This window comes from Dreissena polymorpha, chromosome 4 (assembly GCF_020536995.1).
Source record: "Dreissena polymorpha isolate Duluth1 chromosome 4, UMN_Dpol_1.0, whole genome shotgun sequence".
NCBI lineage: Eukaryota > Metazoa > Mollusca > Bivalvia > Myida > Dreissenidae > Dreissena > Dreissena polymorpha.
In genome coordinates this window covers 27952106-27971434 of record NC_068358.1, presented here as the reverse complement: position 1 = coordinate 27971434, position 19329 = coordinate 27952106, and the positions used below count along the sequence as shown (strand labels likewise).

Here is a 19329-nt window from a genome sequence, read left to right as displayed (position 1 = left end):
CACCATCAGGATATTGGCTCAGGAACTGCACTCATCAGTTGCAGAATGTCCTCCTCTTTGGGTAACACCAGAAGACTCGGGTCAGAGGTCGTCTGTTAAATATTTAAATTAAAGGGAGGTAATAAGCCCAAGGAAAGTTTACTCCCTTTCACTATCAGGATATTGGCTCAGGAACTGCAATCACCAGTTGCAGAATGTCCTCCTCTTTGGGTAACACCAGAAGACTCCGGATAGAGGTTGTCTGTTGAATATTTAAACTAAAGGGAGGTAATAAGCCAAAGGGAGAGTTGATTCCCTTTCACTATGAGGATATTGGCTCCGGAACAGCACTCTTCAGTTAAATAATATCATCCTCTTTGGGTACCACCAGGAGACTTGGGTCAGAGGTCATGAGAATATTTTAACTAAAGGGAGCTAATAAGTGAAAGGAAGAGTTGACTCCCTTTCACTATGAGGATATTGGCTCAGGAACTTCACTCACCAGTTGCAGAATATCATCCTCTTTCGTTACCACCAAAAGACTCGGGTCAGAGGTCATGAAAATATTTTAACTAAAGGGAGCTAATAAGTGAAAGGGAGAGTTGACTCCCTTTCACTATGAGGATATTGGTTCAGGAACTGCACTCACCAGTTGAAGAATATCATCCTCTTTGGTTACCACCAAAATACTCGGGTCAGAGGTCATGAGAATATTTTAACTAAAGGGAGCTAATAAGTGAAAGGGAGAGTTGATTCCCTTTCACTATGAGGATATTGGCTCAGGAACTGCACTCACCAGTTGAAGAATATCCTCCTCTTTGGGTACCACCAGGAGACTCAGGTCAGAGGTCGTCTGTTGAATATTTACACTAAAGGGAGGTAATAAGCCAAAGGGAGAGTTGACTTGCCTTCACTATGAGGATATTGGTTCAGGAACAGCACTCACCAGTTGCAGAATAACCAGATGACTCGGTTCAGAGGTCATCAGAATATTTAAACCAAAGGGAGGTAATAAGCCAAAGGGAGAGTTGACTTCCCTTCACTATGAGGATATTGGCCCAAGAACTGCACTCACCAGTTGCAGAATATCTTCCTCTTTGGTTACCACCAGAAGACTCGATTCAGAGGTCATCAGAATATTTAAACTAAAGGGAGGTAATAAGTGAAAGGGAGAGTTGACTTCCCTTCACTATGAGGTTATTGGCTCAGGAAATGCACTCACCAGTTGCAGAATGTCCTCCTCCTTCGGTACAACAAGCAGACTGAGGTCAGAGGTCGTCTGCTGTATGAGGCTGATCACCTGACCGTAAGACCTCCCAGTGACTGGTTCCCCGTTGACTGAGATGATCCGGTCCCCAGCGTTCAGGCCCGCAAGTTGTGCTGGCCCGCCCTCCCGGACATTCTTGACGAAGATGGTGTCCAGGGGCTGGAGGCTGCCTGACTCTATCTGCTGGTAGTACAGCTCTGGAATAATGAGTTAAACATTAAGGTTTTTTAAAAGTGATAAGTTATCAACTTATCGTCTTAATGCCTGGCTAAGCCTTTATTTTTCAGTCAGCATTCCGCTGGAACATGACTGGCATGTATGTGCCTCGACCCGCGATCGAACCCGGGACCTCTGGATTTCAACGCAAGCGCCTTATCCTCTACGGTACGGATACTGCAGATAAGTAATGTCCAGTACTGTACCCAGTGCTCCAGCTTAAGGATTTGAAAAGGGCAGTGGGGGGGGGGGGGGGGCGGGGGGAATGGGGGCTATTTTGTCAAAAGGGCATTTTCCAGCGCGCAGTCGTATCTGGAATGCTACCTGTTGCATATTAATTTTTATGTTATTCATAATTGGTAAAATTATATTTTTTCGAGTATTATTCAACCATTTAAATTAAATGTCTACAATGAGGAATACATTAATTTCGGAAGGGCAGGGTGGGGCTTCAGAAGAACAGGGCGGAGCGCTCTTTTATTTAGGCATAGCTGGAGAACTGCGTACCTTACCATGTATTATACGAAGTTTTACACACCCAAATTTAAATTTAAAGAGTGCTTGCATAATCGTTAAATGGCTTCTGAATTAAAGTCCTATTTGCAAGAGCAACTGTAGCGATAATACAGTATATTGCAGAACATATATTTCTGTCAAATCATTTTTTTGTCTCGTGAACTTTAGTGGTTAAAAAAAGGACTTTGTCATGGACACATAAATTGTGGATTTCTGGTTTTGGAGAATGCAAAACATACTTTACTAGAATGTACTAACCCTCCCTTTGGTCTTCATCACTGGTGTAGTCTCTCTCCTGAAATGGATAATAAAAAAAACATTGAGGTCAATATGCTGAGTATATGGGCATCCACCTGTCTAGCTAGAGACCCCTACCATTTTTACCAAGACAAATTCACCAATTTCTTACACTTAAGAATAAAGAATAAAATTAAAACCAAGAAAAATATGTCTTCCTTTTGAATATACACAGGCTACTACTGGCAATAATGTCCTAAACGGAAAGTTGTTAAAAACAAATACGTAGATAGAGGCAATTAACGCCAAGTTTGACTTAAAGTTTAAGGAATTTCTCAATATTCCAATTTAACAAATATTCTCTATTCTTAGACTTCAGCCTACACATTGTTTGGCAAATTATAACCAGTCTAGGAGGCTCTAATGATAGTGGGCAAGATGTTGTAGAGTAAATGGGTGTCCACCAAGTCACTGGGAAAGACAGGGTGGGCAAGATGTTGTAGAATAAATGGGTGTCCACCAAGTCACTGGGAAAGACAGGGTGGGCAAGATGTTGTAGAGTAAATGGGTGTCCACCTAGTCACTGGGAAAGCCATGGTTCATGATTGTGGGCAAGATGTTGTAGAGTAAATGGGTGTCCACCTAGTCACTAGGAAAGACAGGGTTCATGATTGTGGGCAAGATGTTGTAGAGTAAATGGGTGTCCACCTAGTCACTGGGAAAGACAGGGTTCATGATTGTGGGCAAGATGTTGTAGATTAAATGGGTGTCCACCTCATCACTGGGAAAGACAGGGTTCATGATTGTGGGCAAGATGTTGAAGATTAAATGGGTGTCCACCTCGTCACTGGGAAAGACAGGGTTCATGATTGTGGGCAAGATGTTGTAGATTAAATGGGTGTCCACCTTGTCACTGGGAAAGACATAGTTCATGATTGTGGGCAAGATGTTGTAGATTAAATGGGTGTCCACCTCATCACTGGGAAAGACAGGGTTCATAATTGTGGGCAAGATGTTGTAGATTAAATGGGTGTCCACCTCGTCACTGGGAAAGACAGGGTTCATGATTGTGGGCAAGATGTTGTAGATTAAATGGGTGTCCACCTCGTCACTGGGAAAGACAGGGTTCATGATTGTGGGCAAGATGTTGTAGATTAAATGGGTGTCCACCTCGTCACTGGGAAAGACAGGGTTCATGATTGTGGGCAAGATGTTGTAGATTAAATGGGTGTCCACCTCGTCACTGGGAAAGACAGGGTTCATGATTGTGGGCAAGATGTTGTAGATTAAATGGGTGTCCACCTTGTCACTGGGAAAGACAGGGTTCATGATTGTGGGCAAGATGTTGTAGATTAAATGGGTGTCCACCTAGTCACTGGGAAAGACAGGGTTCTATCAAGATCCTAATGGCGAAAACTCCAATAATTGGCCCAATGCAGCAATCTACCCAAAAGAAATGGTGTACCTCAATGAATCAATATACCTAAATGCAGCAATTTTACCCAATAAAGCAATGTACCCCATCGCAGCAATTTACTCCAATGCAGCAATGTACTCGAATGCATGAATGTACCCCAATTCAGCAATCTACCAAAATGCAGCAATGTATCTCAATGCAATGATGAACCCTAATTCAGCAATGTACCCCAATACAGCAATATACCCTAATGCACCCAGCGATGTACACTAATGCAGCGATGTACCCTAATTCAGCAACGTACCCCAATGCAGCAATGTTTCCAAAGCAGCAATTTAACCCAACCCAGTAATGCACCCAATGACACCAATGCAGGATTGGGTTCCAATACTTTAAAAAAACAGTGCAGCAATCTACCGCAATGCAGCAATGTACCGCAATGCAGCAATGTACCAAAATTCAGAAATGTACCACAATGCAGCAATGTACCCCAATGCAGCAATGTACCACAATGCAGCAATGTACCGCAATGCAGCAATGTACCCTAATGCACCAATGTACCCCAATGCAGCAATGGACATCAATGCAGCAATGTACCCCAATGCAGCAATTTTTACCCAATACAGGAATGTACCCTAATGCAGCAATGTACCCTAATGCAGCAATCTATCCCAACTCCAACAATCTACCTCAACTGCAGCAATATACCCCAATTCAGCTAGCAAATTACCCCAATGCAGCAAATTACACAAAATGCATCAACATATCCCCACACAAAACCAAAGTGATACCATGAGGGTGATCACAAATCTCATATTATCCCAGGTATGTCTTGATAGCTCCAACAGTAGTAGACTAGAAGATATGTGTGGAATGCATTTCAACAGTATACAGTGACATGGCTAAGCAATATGCAGTCATATACCTGGTGTAACTAATGCACTTCAACAGTATACAGTGACATGACTTTGTTAACAAATAGTCATATACTTCGTGTTACTGAGTCAATCAAAGCACTGAGGTGACTCAAAAATTAGTCAATTTTTGCTAAATTTTTGCAGTGCTTTTTTCCCATTTTAGGATGGAGCTGGGGCACATTAAATAGGGGAAAATCATGTTGTTATTTGACTAATATTGGAAACTTGGGTTTTGTTTTTTTGTGAACTAATCCTTAAACATTGAGAATGGAAATGGTGTTGTTAACCCATTAATGCCTAGCATCCTGAAAAAAGGACATTGCAAACAGCGTACACCCAGATGAGACGCCGCATAATGCGGCGTCTCATCGGGGTCTGCGCTGTTTGCTTAAAATGAATTTCTTTATGAAATATTCTAAATATAGAAATAAATATACTTGACATCCCTAATTTTGGAAATAAATTGATCCAATTTAGAAGGATGGGAGAGTCAACTAGGCATAAATGGGTTAATTTATATCAAGTGCGGTTCAACAACACATACAGATAGGGAGATGAACTTAAAGTTTAGATTTTTTAAATAGTTTTTATTTATTGTTTAATAGAGACCTTCCATTGGGAATTTTGGCAATTCATTGGAAATTATATACTTTTTGAGATTGGAAATGGTGCAGAATTTTTGACCAACTATATGCATCAATTAATTACAGTTGGTTTAGTATGTGATTTGAAAGGTTTTCAATATCAGGGGTTTTGAGAAAGGAGTATGGTAATATTGGGATTTTTTAAATCAATAAAATGGCATATTTAGAAAAAACAATCAACAAAATGGACACAATAGGGATTTTTTTCAACAAATAATGACACATTTTTTGTGTACAATTTCAGTTTGGGAACAGGTCCGTATGCTATGCTTTGCTTTGGGATCGGGTCTGTTTTACATTTTTTTTTTTATTTTGGCAAGCTAAGATAGAAATGCCAGATAAATTGGGGTTTCTTAAAATCTAGCATATTCTTGTATAATCTCTATTTAGTACTGTATTGGACATTAATGGATTTTTTTTAAGGAAAGTCTCTTCAAATAGAAAATGAAGTCTTGTTGGATGGTGTTGTCTCAGACTAGCCTGTGTTTACTGCACAGGCTACTAAGTTTTTCCTCAGAGTGGGACTCATGACCTTTGTTGCCACTAAAATGTGAGACACACAATCCAGCTAGCATTTGAAAAGGGCAGGGATGGGCTTCTTTGTCAAAAGTGCACTTCGAGCGTGCATTAGTATCCAGAATGCTCCCTGTTGCATATTAATTTGTACATTATTGATAATTGTTAGAATATATTATTTCCATCATTTTATTAAACCATGCAAATAAAATATCTACAATGAGGAATAAATTAATAAATATGTAATAAGAGATTTATAAATTATAAAATGTATAAAAAAATATAAAAAAAATAAAAATGTACTAAAAAGGGCAGGCCGTGGCTTGGGAAGGGCTGGCTGGGCGCCCTTCCATTAAGTCCTAGCTGGAGCACTGCAATTGAGGCTAATTCATAAAGCAGATGGACAGACTAAGCTGGGAACCGCAGATGGAAAGTCTGATTGTTGTGCAGAAAGAATGCGGATCTAAGCTGGGAACCGAGCTCCAGGAATTCTACCAGACAGCTGACACTTGTGTGCTCCATAATGATGATTCTCAAGTGGTTCCCAGCAAGAATGAATCTCAAGTGGTTCCCAGGATTAGGGTTACAGCATACTAAATAACTGAGATGTGCAGTGGAATCACCTCTTAAACATCATTTTAATTAACTGGAAGACATTTTTTCAGTAAATGACACTTGTTTTGTTATTCTTTTTTGCGACCTGTTTTCAAGGAACGCATAAATGTTCAACAAGGAAAGTAGGCATGTTAGTGTTACAATCAACTAAAATGTAGCAGGAAAAAAACAATGAAAAAACAGTGAACTAAGATTCGTTTAAAGTTCGCCAAATTAGCCAATGGCTACACATAAGGATATTTGGCTACAAATAAATCCATTTTGCAACAAAGTTGTCCAATATCATGGCTTAATAAATATGTCCAATATCACCCATAAGACATCCACAATAATAAGAATTAAGACATAAAAAGGTAAATTTGGCTACAGAAAATTTTGAGCCAAATGGAGCCCAGCTACCTGACTTCATTTTTGAAATGAAAATGTTGAATGTGTTACATTGATTTACCTATGGATTTTGAATGACCATATTAAATTGTGACCACAACTAGGGGGGGGGGGGGGGGCATTAAAGGCTATGCTATTTTTGTTTGAGTCTTAAAAAGCTCAGTGTAAAATAGTTTGGAGTATAAGATCACTTTGAGGATACAATAGCTCAATGTTTAAACAAGATATGTGTTTGTCAGAAACACAATGCCCCTTATTGCGCCGCTTTGAAATAAAATTTCAATGTATCATTTGGCAGGTTTAGAAATTATCTCTCTTTTAAAGCTTATTACTTCCCTTGGATTGTATTTTTGATTTTTGATCCTAAAAGATGACTTTGACCTTGACCTTTCACCACTCAAAATGTGCAGCCTTGTGAGATACACATGCATGCCAAATATCAAGTTGCTATCTTCAATATTGCAAAAGTTATGGCCAATGTTAAAGTTTTCGGACGGACTGACAGACAGACGGACTGACGTACAGTTCAACTGCTATATGCCACCCTACTGGAGGCATAAAAACTGAAGCATTAACCCTTTGCATGCTGGGAAATTTGTCGTCTGCTAAAATGTCGTCTGCTGAATTTGTAAAATAAGCATTTTTTTCATTTTTATTTCAAACAATACTATCAGAATAACAAACAGTTTGGATCCAGATGAGACGCCACGTTTTAAAATTCGGTTCCCGCACTGAAAGGGTTAAATAGCTCTTTGCAACACAGCTTAGAATGTAATGCCTCTGCTCTCACAACTATACCCCCCCCCCCCCCCCCCCCCCCCAGTCTCTATTACCAAGAGGTATGCAAGGCAGCTGCCGGGAATAATGATCGGTCATAATCTGATAATTTTACTTGCTTATCACTAAAATCTCACTAATATCTCACTAATTAAGGTAAACACGTTTGCTGTTTTTTGGTCTTTATCTTGCACAGATAACTTCAAATACACTTTTATGTATAGCATGAACAAGACATTTATCTTGGGTTAATCTTTTTTGTCCATTATGCATTTTGCAGTTTGTCCTGTTGTATTTATTATTATCAATTTAATTAATTTGTTTAATTAAAAAAAACTTGCATCATATACATTGATTTCACTCCAAAACTGCCCATGTGTGTAAGAATGCAATTCAAAACTGTTAATTGAACCCTTTACAACTAAAATTCTGATTTTAATGAATTTGTAGTCCCTTAGAAAGTTATATTTAATTAAAGATCTTTCTAACTAGATTCAACTATTTAAAGCAAATCATCTCCAATCCTTAGATAGTGATGAGCAGCAAACAGCATAAAACCTGAACAGACTGACAGTTACTCAAAGGCTGTAAAAATCCCAGGTTTTATGCTGGTTCCACTTTCACTTTGGGTTAACTGGAATAGAACATGAATTAAGCCGTTTTTTCCGAAGGTATCTAGACTCACCAGGTATTTCCATTCCAGCATCTCCAACTCAGGCTCAGGCTCATCGAACGAGAACATTGAACTGTGACCAAACATGTTGTTTTCATTATCTATCTGATCATGCGAGCCATGGGTGTGTATTCCTTAACAAACATGTGTTACTGTATTCCTTAACGAACATGTCGCTTACTGAATTTAAACCATGCGAAAAAGGTGAATTGTCTAACATGATGATATTTAGTTTTCAATTAACAATAATTTGTAGAATAGGCAGAACATTTTCTTTCCAATTGTGTTTATTTTAGCAACATAGACATCGCAACTGTCCGTGAATGTCAACTAATAATATTGACTGCAACAAGTCATGGTGTTATTTGTGTTTTTTATATGCCTCAAATCCAAATCACAGCTTGTAAATTTACTAGAATTTGTAATAACTCTATATACTTTAAAGACACTTGTTTTAAATATTTAAAGCTATTCCAAATATAACAGTTTTGTTAGTAAAATAATGTTTATGATTTATTTTTAAAATACAAAAACTGTGAGCAAGTCCCTTTAAGACTCAATAAACTCCTGTTATAACACTGCAGCATGGATGGAATCCTAAAGAGATAACATAATTCCGAAATAACTACATCTTTCCCATGTGTCTTGCACTGAGAGCTGTCAATTCATGGTTTCCATTCCATAAGAAATTATTATTCATGACTGACTTTGTATTAGTGACCAGAAAAAGTATCAAATCCAGTCACTATTTAAGGTTTAAGTTACGATTCCAGTCAGTACCTTATTTCAATGCCCAAGGCAAAAGTTTAAAGTATCAAATCCAGTCACTATTTAAGGTTTAAGTTACGATTCCAGTCAGTACCTCATTTCAATGCCCAAGGCAAAAGTTTAAAGTATCAAATCCAGTCACTATTTAAGGTTTAAGTTACGATTCCAGTCAGTACCTCATTTCAATGCCCAAGGCAAAAGTTTAAAGTATCAAATCCAGTCACTATTTAAGGTTTAAGTTACGATTCCAGTCAGTACCCTCATTTCAATGCCCAAGGCAAAAGTTTAAAGTATCAAATCCAGTCACTATTTAAGGTTTAAGTTACGATTCCAGTCAGTACCTCATTTCAATGCCCAAGGCAAAAGTTTAAAGTATCAAATCCAGTCACTATTTAAGGTTTAAGTTACGATTCCAGTCAGTACCTAATAACAATGCCCAAGGCAACAGTTTAAAGTTTCGCATTTAGTCACTATCACTGTCCAGGCAAAAAGCTTCAAATTCAGTCACTATTTAAAATCAACACTCAGACAAAAGTTTCCAGTTTCGAATTCAGTCACTATTTATGAACAAATTCCAAAGCAAAAGTTTAAAGTTTCGCATTCAGTCACTATTTAATATCAATGCCCAGTCAAAAGTTTCAAGTTTCAAGTCCAGTCACTTAATCAATGCCAGGGCAAAAGTTTCCAGTTTGAAATCCATTCACTATTTAATAACAATGCCTAGACAAAAGTTTCCAGTTTGAAACCCGTTCACTATTTAATATCAATGCCCAGGCAAAAGTTTCCAGTTTGAAATCCATTTACTATTTATATTAATGCCCAGGCAAAAGTTTATAGTTTGAAACCCATTCACTATTTAAAAACAATGCCCAGGCAAAAGTTTCAAGAACTGTCAACCTTTGAGACACTGAAGGGACACTAGATCCAAGCAGCACCAATCACTCGCACACAGACACACAAACACTGAGTGACAGAGGACGAAATCAGTGCGAGATCTTGGCAGCTCCTAAAGCAACATGCCTTTCTCCCTGGGAGCCGATTACATACCGGGTATTGTGGGTATTGTGTCGTTGTAATATTACCAACAGGTATGTGTTGGTATGTACAGTAGATCACTCAATAAGCAGCTTCCAGTTGGAGAAAGTACCATTCACCCTCAAATAGCAGCACCCAAGTGAGCAGCAGCAGACATTAGGATTTAAGAAATACTGTACAAACATTTGAGCTACGCTCTGTGAAAAATAACACTGGCCTTATGTATGTGCATAAGCTGTAGTCCCAGATAAGCCTGTGCAGTCCACACAGGCTATTCAGGGATGACACTTTCCACCTAAACTGGATTTTTGCTATGAAGAGAATTTGATTTAAACAAAAATTACCATAAACATGGAAAGTGTTATCCCTTATTAGCCTGTGAAGACAGCACAGGCTAATCTGGGACAATTCTTTAGACACATGCATCAAGTCTGGTTTTCCTAGAGCGTTGCTCATTGAATATGTCAGCATAAAATTTATTTCCTTTTTTCAAAAGAAAAAACTTTTCATTGGAGAGCAATTCACAACTTTCATTAGCTGACATGTGTTAAATTTGTATACTGTTCTAATCAACAAAATTAACAATTATCCCACAAATAATGATGATTTTACATTAAATATTGACTGGCTATGTATAACACCTCACTCCTTTACTGGCTATGTATGACACCTCATTCCTTGACTGGCTATGTATAACACCTCACTCCTTGACTGGCTATGTATAACACCTCACTTCTTTTATTATTATTTTTTATATTTTGTGTGTTCAATAAACTACTGTATTTTACCATGTAAAGCGCGCTCCCATGTATAACGCGCATGCAATTTTTAAAGCCAAAATGGAGACCAAAAAAAATTCAAGACCCAAAACCTGAAAATTGGGCCCAAAATGGCCGCCATTCTTATATTGCGCAATCATTTAATCAGAGTTTTTCGGGCGCTTAATTTTTTGTTTTAAAGTAGGGAGTGTTTATATGATCAGGAGCATGGGTTGCATAGCACTATATTTTCGACAATTTTTAAGATTATTCTCTCAAGAACACCGTATATGTCCTTATTGCCGCGCACTGCGCATGTTTTTTCAAGACCCCTGCGTGTTAAATTCGAACCACTATTACCTATTCCTCACATTTGAACAGTGTAACATTTTCATTACCTGCCACTCACAACATCATATGACATAGTCTTCTGCAGACCTGCAACATCCCAATGTCCAATTTTACGCAAATCGTCCGTGGATCCCATTTTTTTTCTTTATCCACTTAAATATTGCCCCATTAAGAGATGCTCCCCATTAAATCCAGTTTGACCCGGTATTTCGTGCCTTCACTGCGTCTCGTTGATCAGTATTTATAGTGAGACAAACAATACACCTGAACGCTCAATTCCATACAGTTGGCGTTATTGCCGTAAAGCCAACACAAAAATATCATTTGTTTGTCTCTATTGAAAGAAAATAAAACTATAGTCTATATCTCTATTGTTGGTTTGTAACCTATGTAGTATACTTGCACGGTAACATATTAATGCAGAAATCGGAAAATCAGCGATAAATGTATTCGTCGTTTTATTGCTTAGGGCCGAGAAATTTCGGCAAATCGGAGCTCAACTTACGTATAACACTTGCTCAATTAACCGTTAAACTCCACCTCCGTTCTCTGCAAAAGGTTCGAAGGCGGAGCTTTGCATGTGCTATTATTTAATTGGACGATTGCCATTGAGGAACAAACACATGATTGGTTAGGCATGTTGATTGCTAGACAAAGGAAGCCAATTTTGTCGGCGAGAAACTTGTCGCTTTATTGCTTCAGACAGGAAGCGGCTTTCCTTTGATGACGTCAAACTGTCAATTCACATAGAAAGCAAATTTACGGAATTGCTAACATTAAACTTTGGATTCAATTATCAAAATAAAGCAAAAGCGAAGTTGAGAAATATGATTGAAATAATAAGCGTCAGTTCAAATAAGACGTTTTGCGTTGTAAATCAACAAGTTTTCATGACAACAAAAATTTTAACAAACAATACCGCGACGACGCGGGATCAATATACCTTGATTTTTTTTTTAATGAACAACCAATGAAGAAGTGTGAAAACACCAACAAAGACATTTTTTCATCTTTTAATTTTTGTCAAAACTACCCTGTTCATTCCTACCCTTTCCCGCTTTTTGTTGTTTCGACAACGGCCCCTTCGGTCTATAACATTATAGGGTGTAGTTTTCTGCAATAAAAAAAATGACGGCAATTGTGAAGATTTACTATTACGAAATGGATTTTTTGCAATTTAGCAACCAGGAAAGCCTTGTGTCAATGTATTAAGCGCACTGAATTTTTATTTTAAAATACGGTATAGTGTGTGTTCAATGTTCTATATATTTTGTGTGTTCAATGTTCTATATATTTTTTGTGTTCAATGTACCATATATTTTGTGTGTAATGTACTATATATTTTGTACAATGTTCAATGTACTGTTAAGTTTCTTCAACTATATTCACTTCTGCTTTATAACATGTTTACGAGTCTCATTATTATTCCAAGATCTGGAACTGTTTAACAGGTTTCTAAAAAGGCCTCTCTTCTTCTTTTCAACAAAATCAGAAAAACCTCATCACAATAAAACTCCTTAAGCTTCCATAAGTCATATAATCATAGTTAATTCATACAATATTAACTGCACCAACACTGTTTGTAAAATAACATTTAAGACCAACTAGAGCTTTGTCACAGACGTGACATATACCCCATGCACGTGCCTCATTGACACAGACTATTTTACATGCTGTCTTCACAAAACAAGAGAATCTAATTTATGGCGATTTTTAAGAATTATTATGCCTTTATCATTTATAGCCATTTTGACCTTCGAACTTTTGAATTCTTTCACATGACACGCCGTTTAATGACTGTAAACAAAATTAATGTACAGAGTCATTTTAAAATCTCACAATAAATGACAAAGTTATGGCCCGGACAAGCATTTTACCTTTGAACTCCAAGTGTGACCTTGACCTTTGAGATATTGACGTACTTTTTTCACACGACACACTGTCCCATGATGGTAAACAAATGCACCGAGTAATTTTAAAATCTAACGATAAATGACATAGTTATGGTCCGGACAAACTTTCAGTTTAAAGCACACTAAGTGACCCCATGACCTAGTTTTTGACCTGGCATGACCCATTTTCAAACTGGACCTAGACATCATCTAGATACAACTTCTGACCAAGTTTGGTGAAGATCGGATGAAATTTCGGGACAGACAGACCGACCGAAAAAGTGACTCATATAAATATGCTTTGCCCAGCAGTTACTGGCTTATCATGCTGCTATTTGAGTTAACTACGGTAGGTTGTGATTGAACTTGGCATGCTGACAAAGTTATCAAGGAAAAAACAAAACATCATAATAACAGCTTTAGATGTAAACACCATCCACAGGTGGCCCATCAATATTACTGCAATGAGAACATCAGTACAAAGTCACTTCTTTTGGAAGGCTAGATACTTAACTTTAATATTGTTAGTGCAATCAGTGTTATCTGACAGTCATACAAGTGAATATTATTATTCACATCTCAATAAATGTCATGATTCAGTAATATGACACACACCAAATACCTATTCCATTATACAAAACAGTATCCATAGCAACAGACGTAATGCATGTGTTTAAAGTGTCATCCCGGATAAGCCTGTGCAGTCCACACAGACTAATCAGGGACGATACTTTCCGTTTTTATAGCATTTTGTATTTAAATGAAGTCTCTCCTTAGCGAAAATCCAGTTACGGTTGGACGGCACATGCTTATCTGAGACAACACTTTACACTCATGCTTATCTGAGACAACACTTTACACTCATGCTTATCTGAGACAACACTTTACTCTCATGCTTATCTGAGACAATACTTTATGCTCATGCTTATCTGAGACAACACTTTACACTCATGCTTATCTGAGACAACACTTTACACTCATGCTTATCTAAGACAACACTTTACACTCATGCTTATCTGAGACAACACTTTACTCTCATGCTTATCTGAGACAACACTTTACTCTCATGCTTATCTGAGACAACACTTTACTCTCATGCTTATCTGAAACAACACTTCACGCTCTTGCTTATCTGAGACAACACTTTACACTCATGCTTATCTAAGACAACACTTTACACTCATGCTTATCTGAGACAACACTTTACTCTCATGCTTATCTGAGACAACACTTTACTCTCATGCTTATCTGAGACAACACTTTACTCTCATGCTTATCTGAGACAACACTTTACTCTCATGCTTATCTGAGACAACACTTTACTCTCATGCTTATCTGAGACAACACATTACTCTCATGCTTATCTGAGACAACACTTTACTCTCATGCTTATCTGAGACAACACTTTACTCTCATGCTTATCTGAGACAACACTTTACTCTCATGCATATCTGAGACAACACTTTACTCTCATGCATATCTGAGACAACACTTTACTCTCATGCATATCTGAGACAACACTTTACTCTCATGCATATCTGAGACAACACTTTACACTCATGCTTATCTGAAACAACACTTTACTCTCATGCTTATCTGAGACAACACTTTACACTCATGCTTATCTGAGACAACACTTTACTCTCATGCATTAACACTTTGTACCCAGAGTGCGGCTCATGATTATATTGCAATACCAGAGGCTGTTTATTTTTTCATTAAAAATTGGGTCCGGTATTCGGAAAATGGGACCTACAAATTCCCTATTTTTATTTTTTTTTCAACATTTTGTTCATCTCCCATCCAGCCATATTGAAGTTCAACCTTAGTAAAAATGATACTGAAAACACATCGATTCTAAATTTAAGTATTTTTTAGCAAAACAGCAACAACAACCTTAGTTTCCCAATTTAAGTCAAGACGTCACAAAAATTTCCCAATTCAAAAGGACCCCGTTACATTCCCAAAGCGGTGAAAAAACTCTCATTACAAAACGGTATTGGCAACATATTTTTTCATTCAGGGGAAGCACAATTCAAATTATTTGTTTGCTTTTGCCTGTAAAATATATCTGGTAATCTGTTGTAAAAGGAAAAAACAAAAAAAACACTGCACTGCTTGAATCTGTAACTCTTCATGTTCCACTGGATTGAACTTGTTGACTAAGGTTAATGCTTTGTAAGCAAGTGCTAAATGATAAATGATACTGTACTCTAACAGACCTGTGTTTACCTCTAATATGAAGGTACTTTTGCTTGTGGGTTAAAATCTGTCAATGTTTATGTGCGACTATAATTACCTTGTTGACTATAGTTAATGTTTTGTAAATAAGCACCTTACATTACTGTACTCTAGGGGACCTGTTACAATTTTTAGAATGTACCGGTAATGTGAAAACATGTTTGCTTGTGGTTTTAATACTGTGAACTCATTTACTTTCCCCAGCACGAAATTTCGTCATTTTTATATTCGTCAGCACTTAAATTCGCCAATTCCTGACTTTGAAAAAAAAAAAGCTTCAGTAAATATCCGATTTGTTTGTCCGAAATATATCGCGGTTGCGAAAAATCGTAGTCGTGAAAGAAAGAGGACACTTGAGAGTCACTTGAAGGAGGTGGGGCCTATTTCTCACATGTCAATATACTAGTCTTTTGTTATCAGGTGATCAGTAATTTGCCCCCATTAGTGTATCATTATTATGAATAGTGGATTAGTGGGACCGAATAACCGTTAACAAGTGTTTGAAACCCGAGTTTGAAACAGTGAAGCCAGTTGCCAATTGGTCCTATTCATTTATTATCATGTCCAAACTAATTACAATCTTACCTTTATCTGCGCAAATTAGAGAAGGTGCGTAGATTATTGGTTAAAATTAGTATTAACAAACTGTTTGGTCAGTTTTCAATAAAGTTTCAAGAGTTCTGCATCGTAAATATTTTATCACTTTAAGAACAATAATTTTCGGAAGTGTAAAATTAACAGTTCCTTATGGGGCAGCGGTTTCATTGGGCAAAGTTCAGATATAATTGTAACAACCAATGGACGAGTGAGTTTAAATTAGATTGAATGCAATAGGATACAAAGCAATGTTTTATTGCGTCATACTTAGTCATTCGAAACGCATGCTTTCCGGGGATTTCCTGGAAATCGCGCAAAAATAAAAGTGAATTTTTTAAAAAAAAATCCCTACTTTTGGATGGAACTAATCGTCATGATTGCTAATTTCTCTTTTCCAGTTACGTTTTCAATTGCTACAAGTAACAATTATTTTAAACATGTATTGGTAAAACTTGTAAAAGATGTCAATGATTAAAAAGATCGATAGCCCATAAAACGAAGCATAAGCTATTTTTACACCTGTATTGTAGTTAAACGCAAACAACCAAACACAAATCAAACTGTTCTGTATTTATTTGTAATCAATGCGGAGAATGTATACGGTAAGTGTATACATCACCATCTTTTAATTTTGTTTATTGTCTTTGATCCGGATCTAATCCAGGCGTGGAGGCTGTATAATCTTCTTCAACAACACTGAAAAACAATACACACAATGGGTAATAAAGTTGTTAACAATTAGCGCTTATCATTACAATTCTACCTAAACAAAGTCAACGCAGTCCATACAGCTGTACTGCTTTCTCGTTTTAGAGCAATGTCAGTTAAGAACACTGTGTAATCTACACCCTTTTGTGTCAAAACCGGATTTATCTTGATAACGTAACAGACGGAGTATGTATGCGTGGATTACGTTGGATTTTAGTGCCTCATGCCTTTGGTAATTCAGTCTTAATTTGTTCAAATATGGGACATAATGTTTGTTAGGATCTTGAATTGTCAATAAGTCGACTGACAAAATATATGAAAACTAGAGCTTTGTCAAAGACGTGACGTATACCCCCACGTGCTGCATTGACACAGACTATTTTGCATGCTGTCTTCACAAAACAAGAGAATGTAATTTATTGCAATTCTTAAGAATTATGATGCCATTTTATTTACAGCCATTTTGACCTTTGAACTCTTGAATTATTTCCCAGGACACACCATCCAATGACTGTGAACAAAATTAATGTACAGAGTCATTTTAAAATCTCACAATGAATGACATAGTTATGGTCCAGACAAGATCATTTATTGCCATTTCTGACCTTTGAACTTAAAGTGTGACCTTGACCTTGGAGTTATCTACGTAATTCTTTCGCGTGACACACCGTCCAATGATGGTGAACAAAAGAGCCAAATGATTTAAAAATCAATAAACGACATAGTTATGGCCGGACAATCTCATTTATGGCCAGTTTTGACCTTTGAACTCATAGTGTGACCTTGACCTTGGATATTTCATGTAATTCTTTTGCGCGACACACCGTCCAATGATGGTGAACAAATGTGCCAAATGATTTTAAAATCTCATAATGAACGCCATAGTTATGTCCCGGACAATCTCATTTATGGCCATTTTTGAGATTCGAACTCAAAGTGTGACCTTGACCTTGGGGATATCGACGTAATTCTTTCGCGCGACACACCGTCCAATAATGGTGAACAAATGTGCCAAATGATTTTTAAATCTCACAATGAACGACATTGTTATGGGCCGGACAAGCTCATTTATGGCAAGTTTTGACCTTTGAACTTTAAGTGTGACTTTGACCTTGGAGATATTGACGTAATTCTTTCGCGCAACACACCGTCCAATTATGGTGAACAAATGTGCAAAAGGATTTTAAAATCTCACAATTAATAACATAGTTATGGCCCGGACAAGCTTATTTATGATCATTGAACTCAAAAAGTGACCTTTGAGATATCGACGTAATTCTTTCGCGCGACACACTGTCCACTGATGGTGAACAAATTTGCCAAAAGATTTTAAAATCTCACAATAAATGACAAAGTTATGGCCCGGACAAGCATTTGACCTTTGAACCCCAAGTGTGACCTTGACCTTGGAGATATCAATGTACTTTTTTTCACATGACACACCGTCCCTTGATGGTGAACAAATGTACCATGTCATTTTAAAATCAAACAATTAATGACATAGTTATGGTCCGGACAAACTTTAAGTTTAAAACACAATAAGTGACCCCGTGACCTAGTTTTTGACCTGGCATGACCCATATTCAAACTTGACCTTGACATCATCTAGATACAACTTGTGACCAAATTTGGTGAAGATCGGATGAAATTTTGGGAAAGACCGACAGACCGACGGACCGACCGACAGACCGACAAAGTGACTCCTATATAGCCCCCATTACCAGTAATGGGGGTATAATTAATGCCTGACAATATATAATGATTTCACAGTATATTACAAATATGAAGACATTTTTTAACATTCGTTTGCATGGAAAAGTTTATCATGGTGTTGCTTCTGTTGTTGTTTTTTGTTTCAGTGTTGTTGTTTTGTATGACAAATTCTTTTTCCTACAGGGGTTTTTATCTGATATTGGGGAAAGGGCCTGGCCTTTTTTGAGGGGAAAAAATCGCGCGAAACGTCGAATTTTGGGGGAAAAATGTGCCAAAAGCTGGATTTTGGGGAAAATAAGGAAAGTCTAAAATAATCAATTTAACATATTTTACTGTTTTTAAAACAAATTCAAGGCAACAGATAATTTAATTATGCAAGATTTTTCAATTTTCTACAGTGGATCAGGTTAACTTATATATTTAAAGGTAAAAAAAAAAAAAAAAAATTTTTTTTTTTTTTAGGGGAAAATGAAATCTAGAGGAAAATTTACAAGCTGAGGGGAAAAAAATCCGAGGGGAAAGGGCCGATTTTCGGCGGGTCCCAAAGAAGGAAAAAAAAACCTGTCCTATATAAACTTTACCCTTTGTTTTAATGTTTCAGACAGCTGAAACGTCATATGTAATTTAAAGGTAAACAAATCTTAACAGTTTTTTCTTCATATAACCAAGTTGCCTTTTCTTGGCAAAGTTTTAAGTGTTATTGAATTAAGGATCAACACAATAGAAATATAAAGATGCAAAGAAATCAGTATGAGCAGCATTTTAGAAAAATTGGGCTTAATTCAAATGCGTAAAGTGTTGTCCCAAATTAGCCTGTACAATGTGCACAGGCTGATCTAATCAGAGACGTCATTTTTTGGCTTTTATGGACAAAAATTAGGATTGTTTCTTTTAACGAAAATCCAGTTTAAGCAGAAAGTGTATTCCTCGATTAGTGAATGTAGATTGCATGAGAGAACACTATGCGCATACATTAACCTTTCCCCCATAAAGCGCAAAGAGAAAATGGCTTTTCCAGCGAGCATAAAACCAGAACAGGCTGCGAGTAACTGGCAGTCTGTTCAGGTTTTGTGTGCTGCTCATCAGTATCTAAGGGTAAGAAATG

At 37.2% G+C, this 19329-nt stretch overlaps 1 protein-coding gene across 6 annotated transcripts in view; it reads right to left on the bottom strand.

The window, feature by feature from the left end:
* LOC127877481 (uncharacterized) overlaps positions 1–19329 on the bottom strand; it is a 119818-nt gene that overhangs the window by 57761 nt on the left and 42728 nt on the right. For all 6 annotated transcript variants that reach the window (XM_052423400.1, XM_052423401.1, XM_052423404.1 and 3 more), the window contains 2 exons: positions 2237–2273; positions 1202–1443 (listed from right to left, as the gene is read on the bottom strand). In XM_052423400.1, the coding sequence (XP_052279360.1) occupies positions 1202–1443; positions 2237–2273 (279 nt within the window). The remainder of the gene's footprint in view (positions 1–1201; positions 1444–2236; positions 2274–19329) is intronic.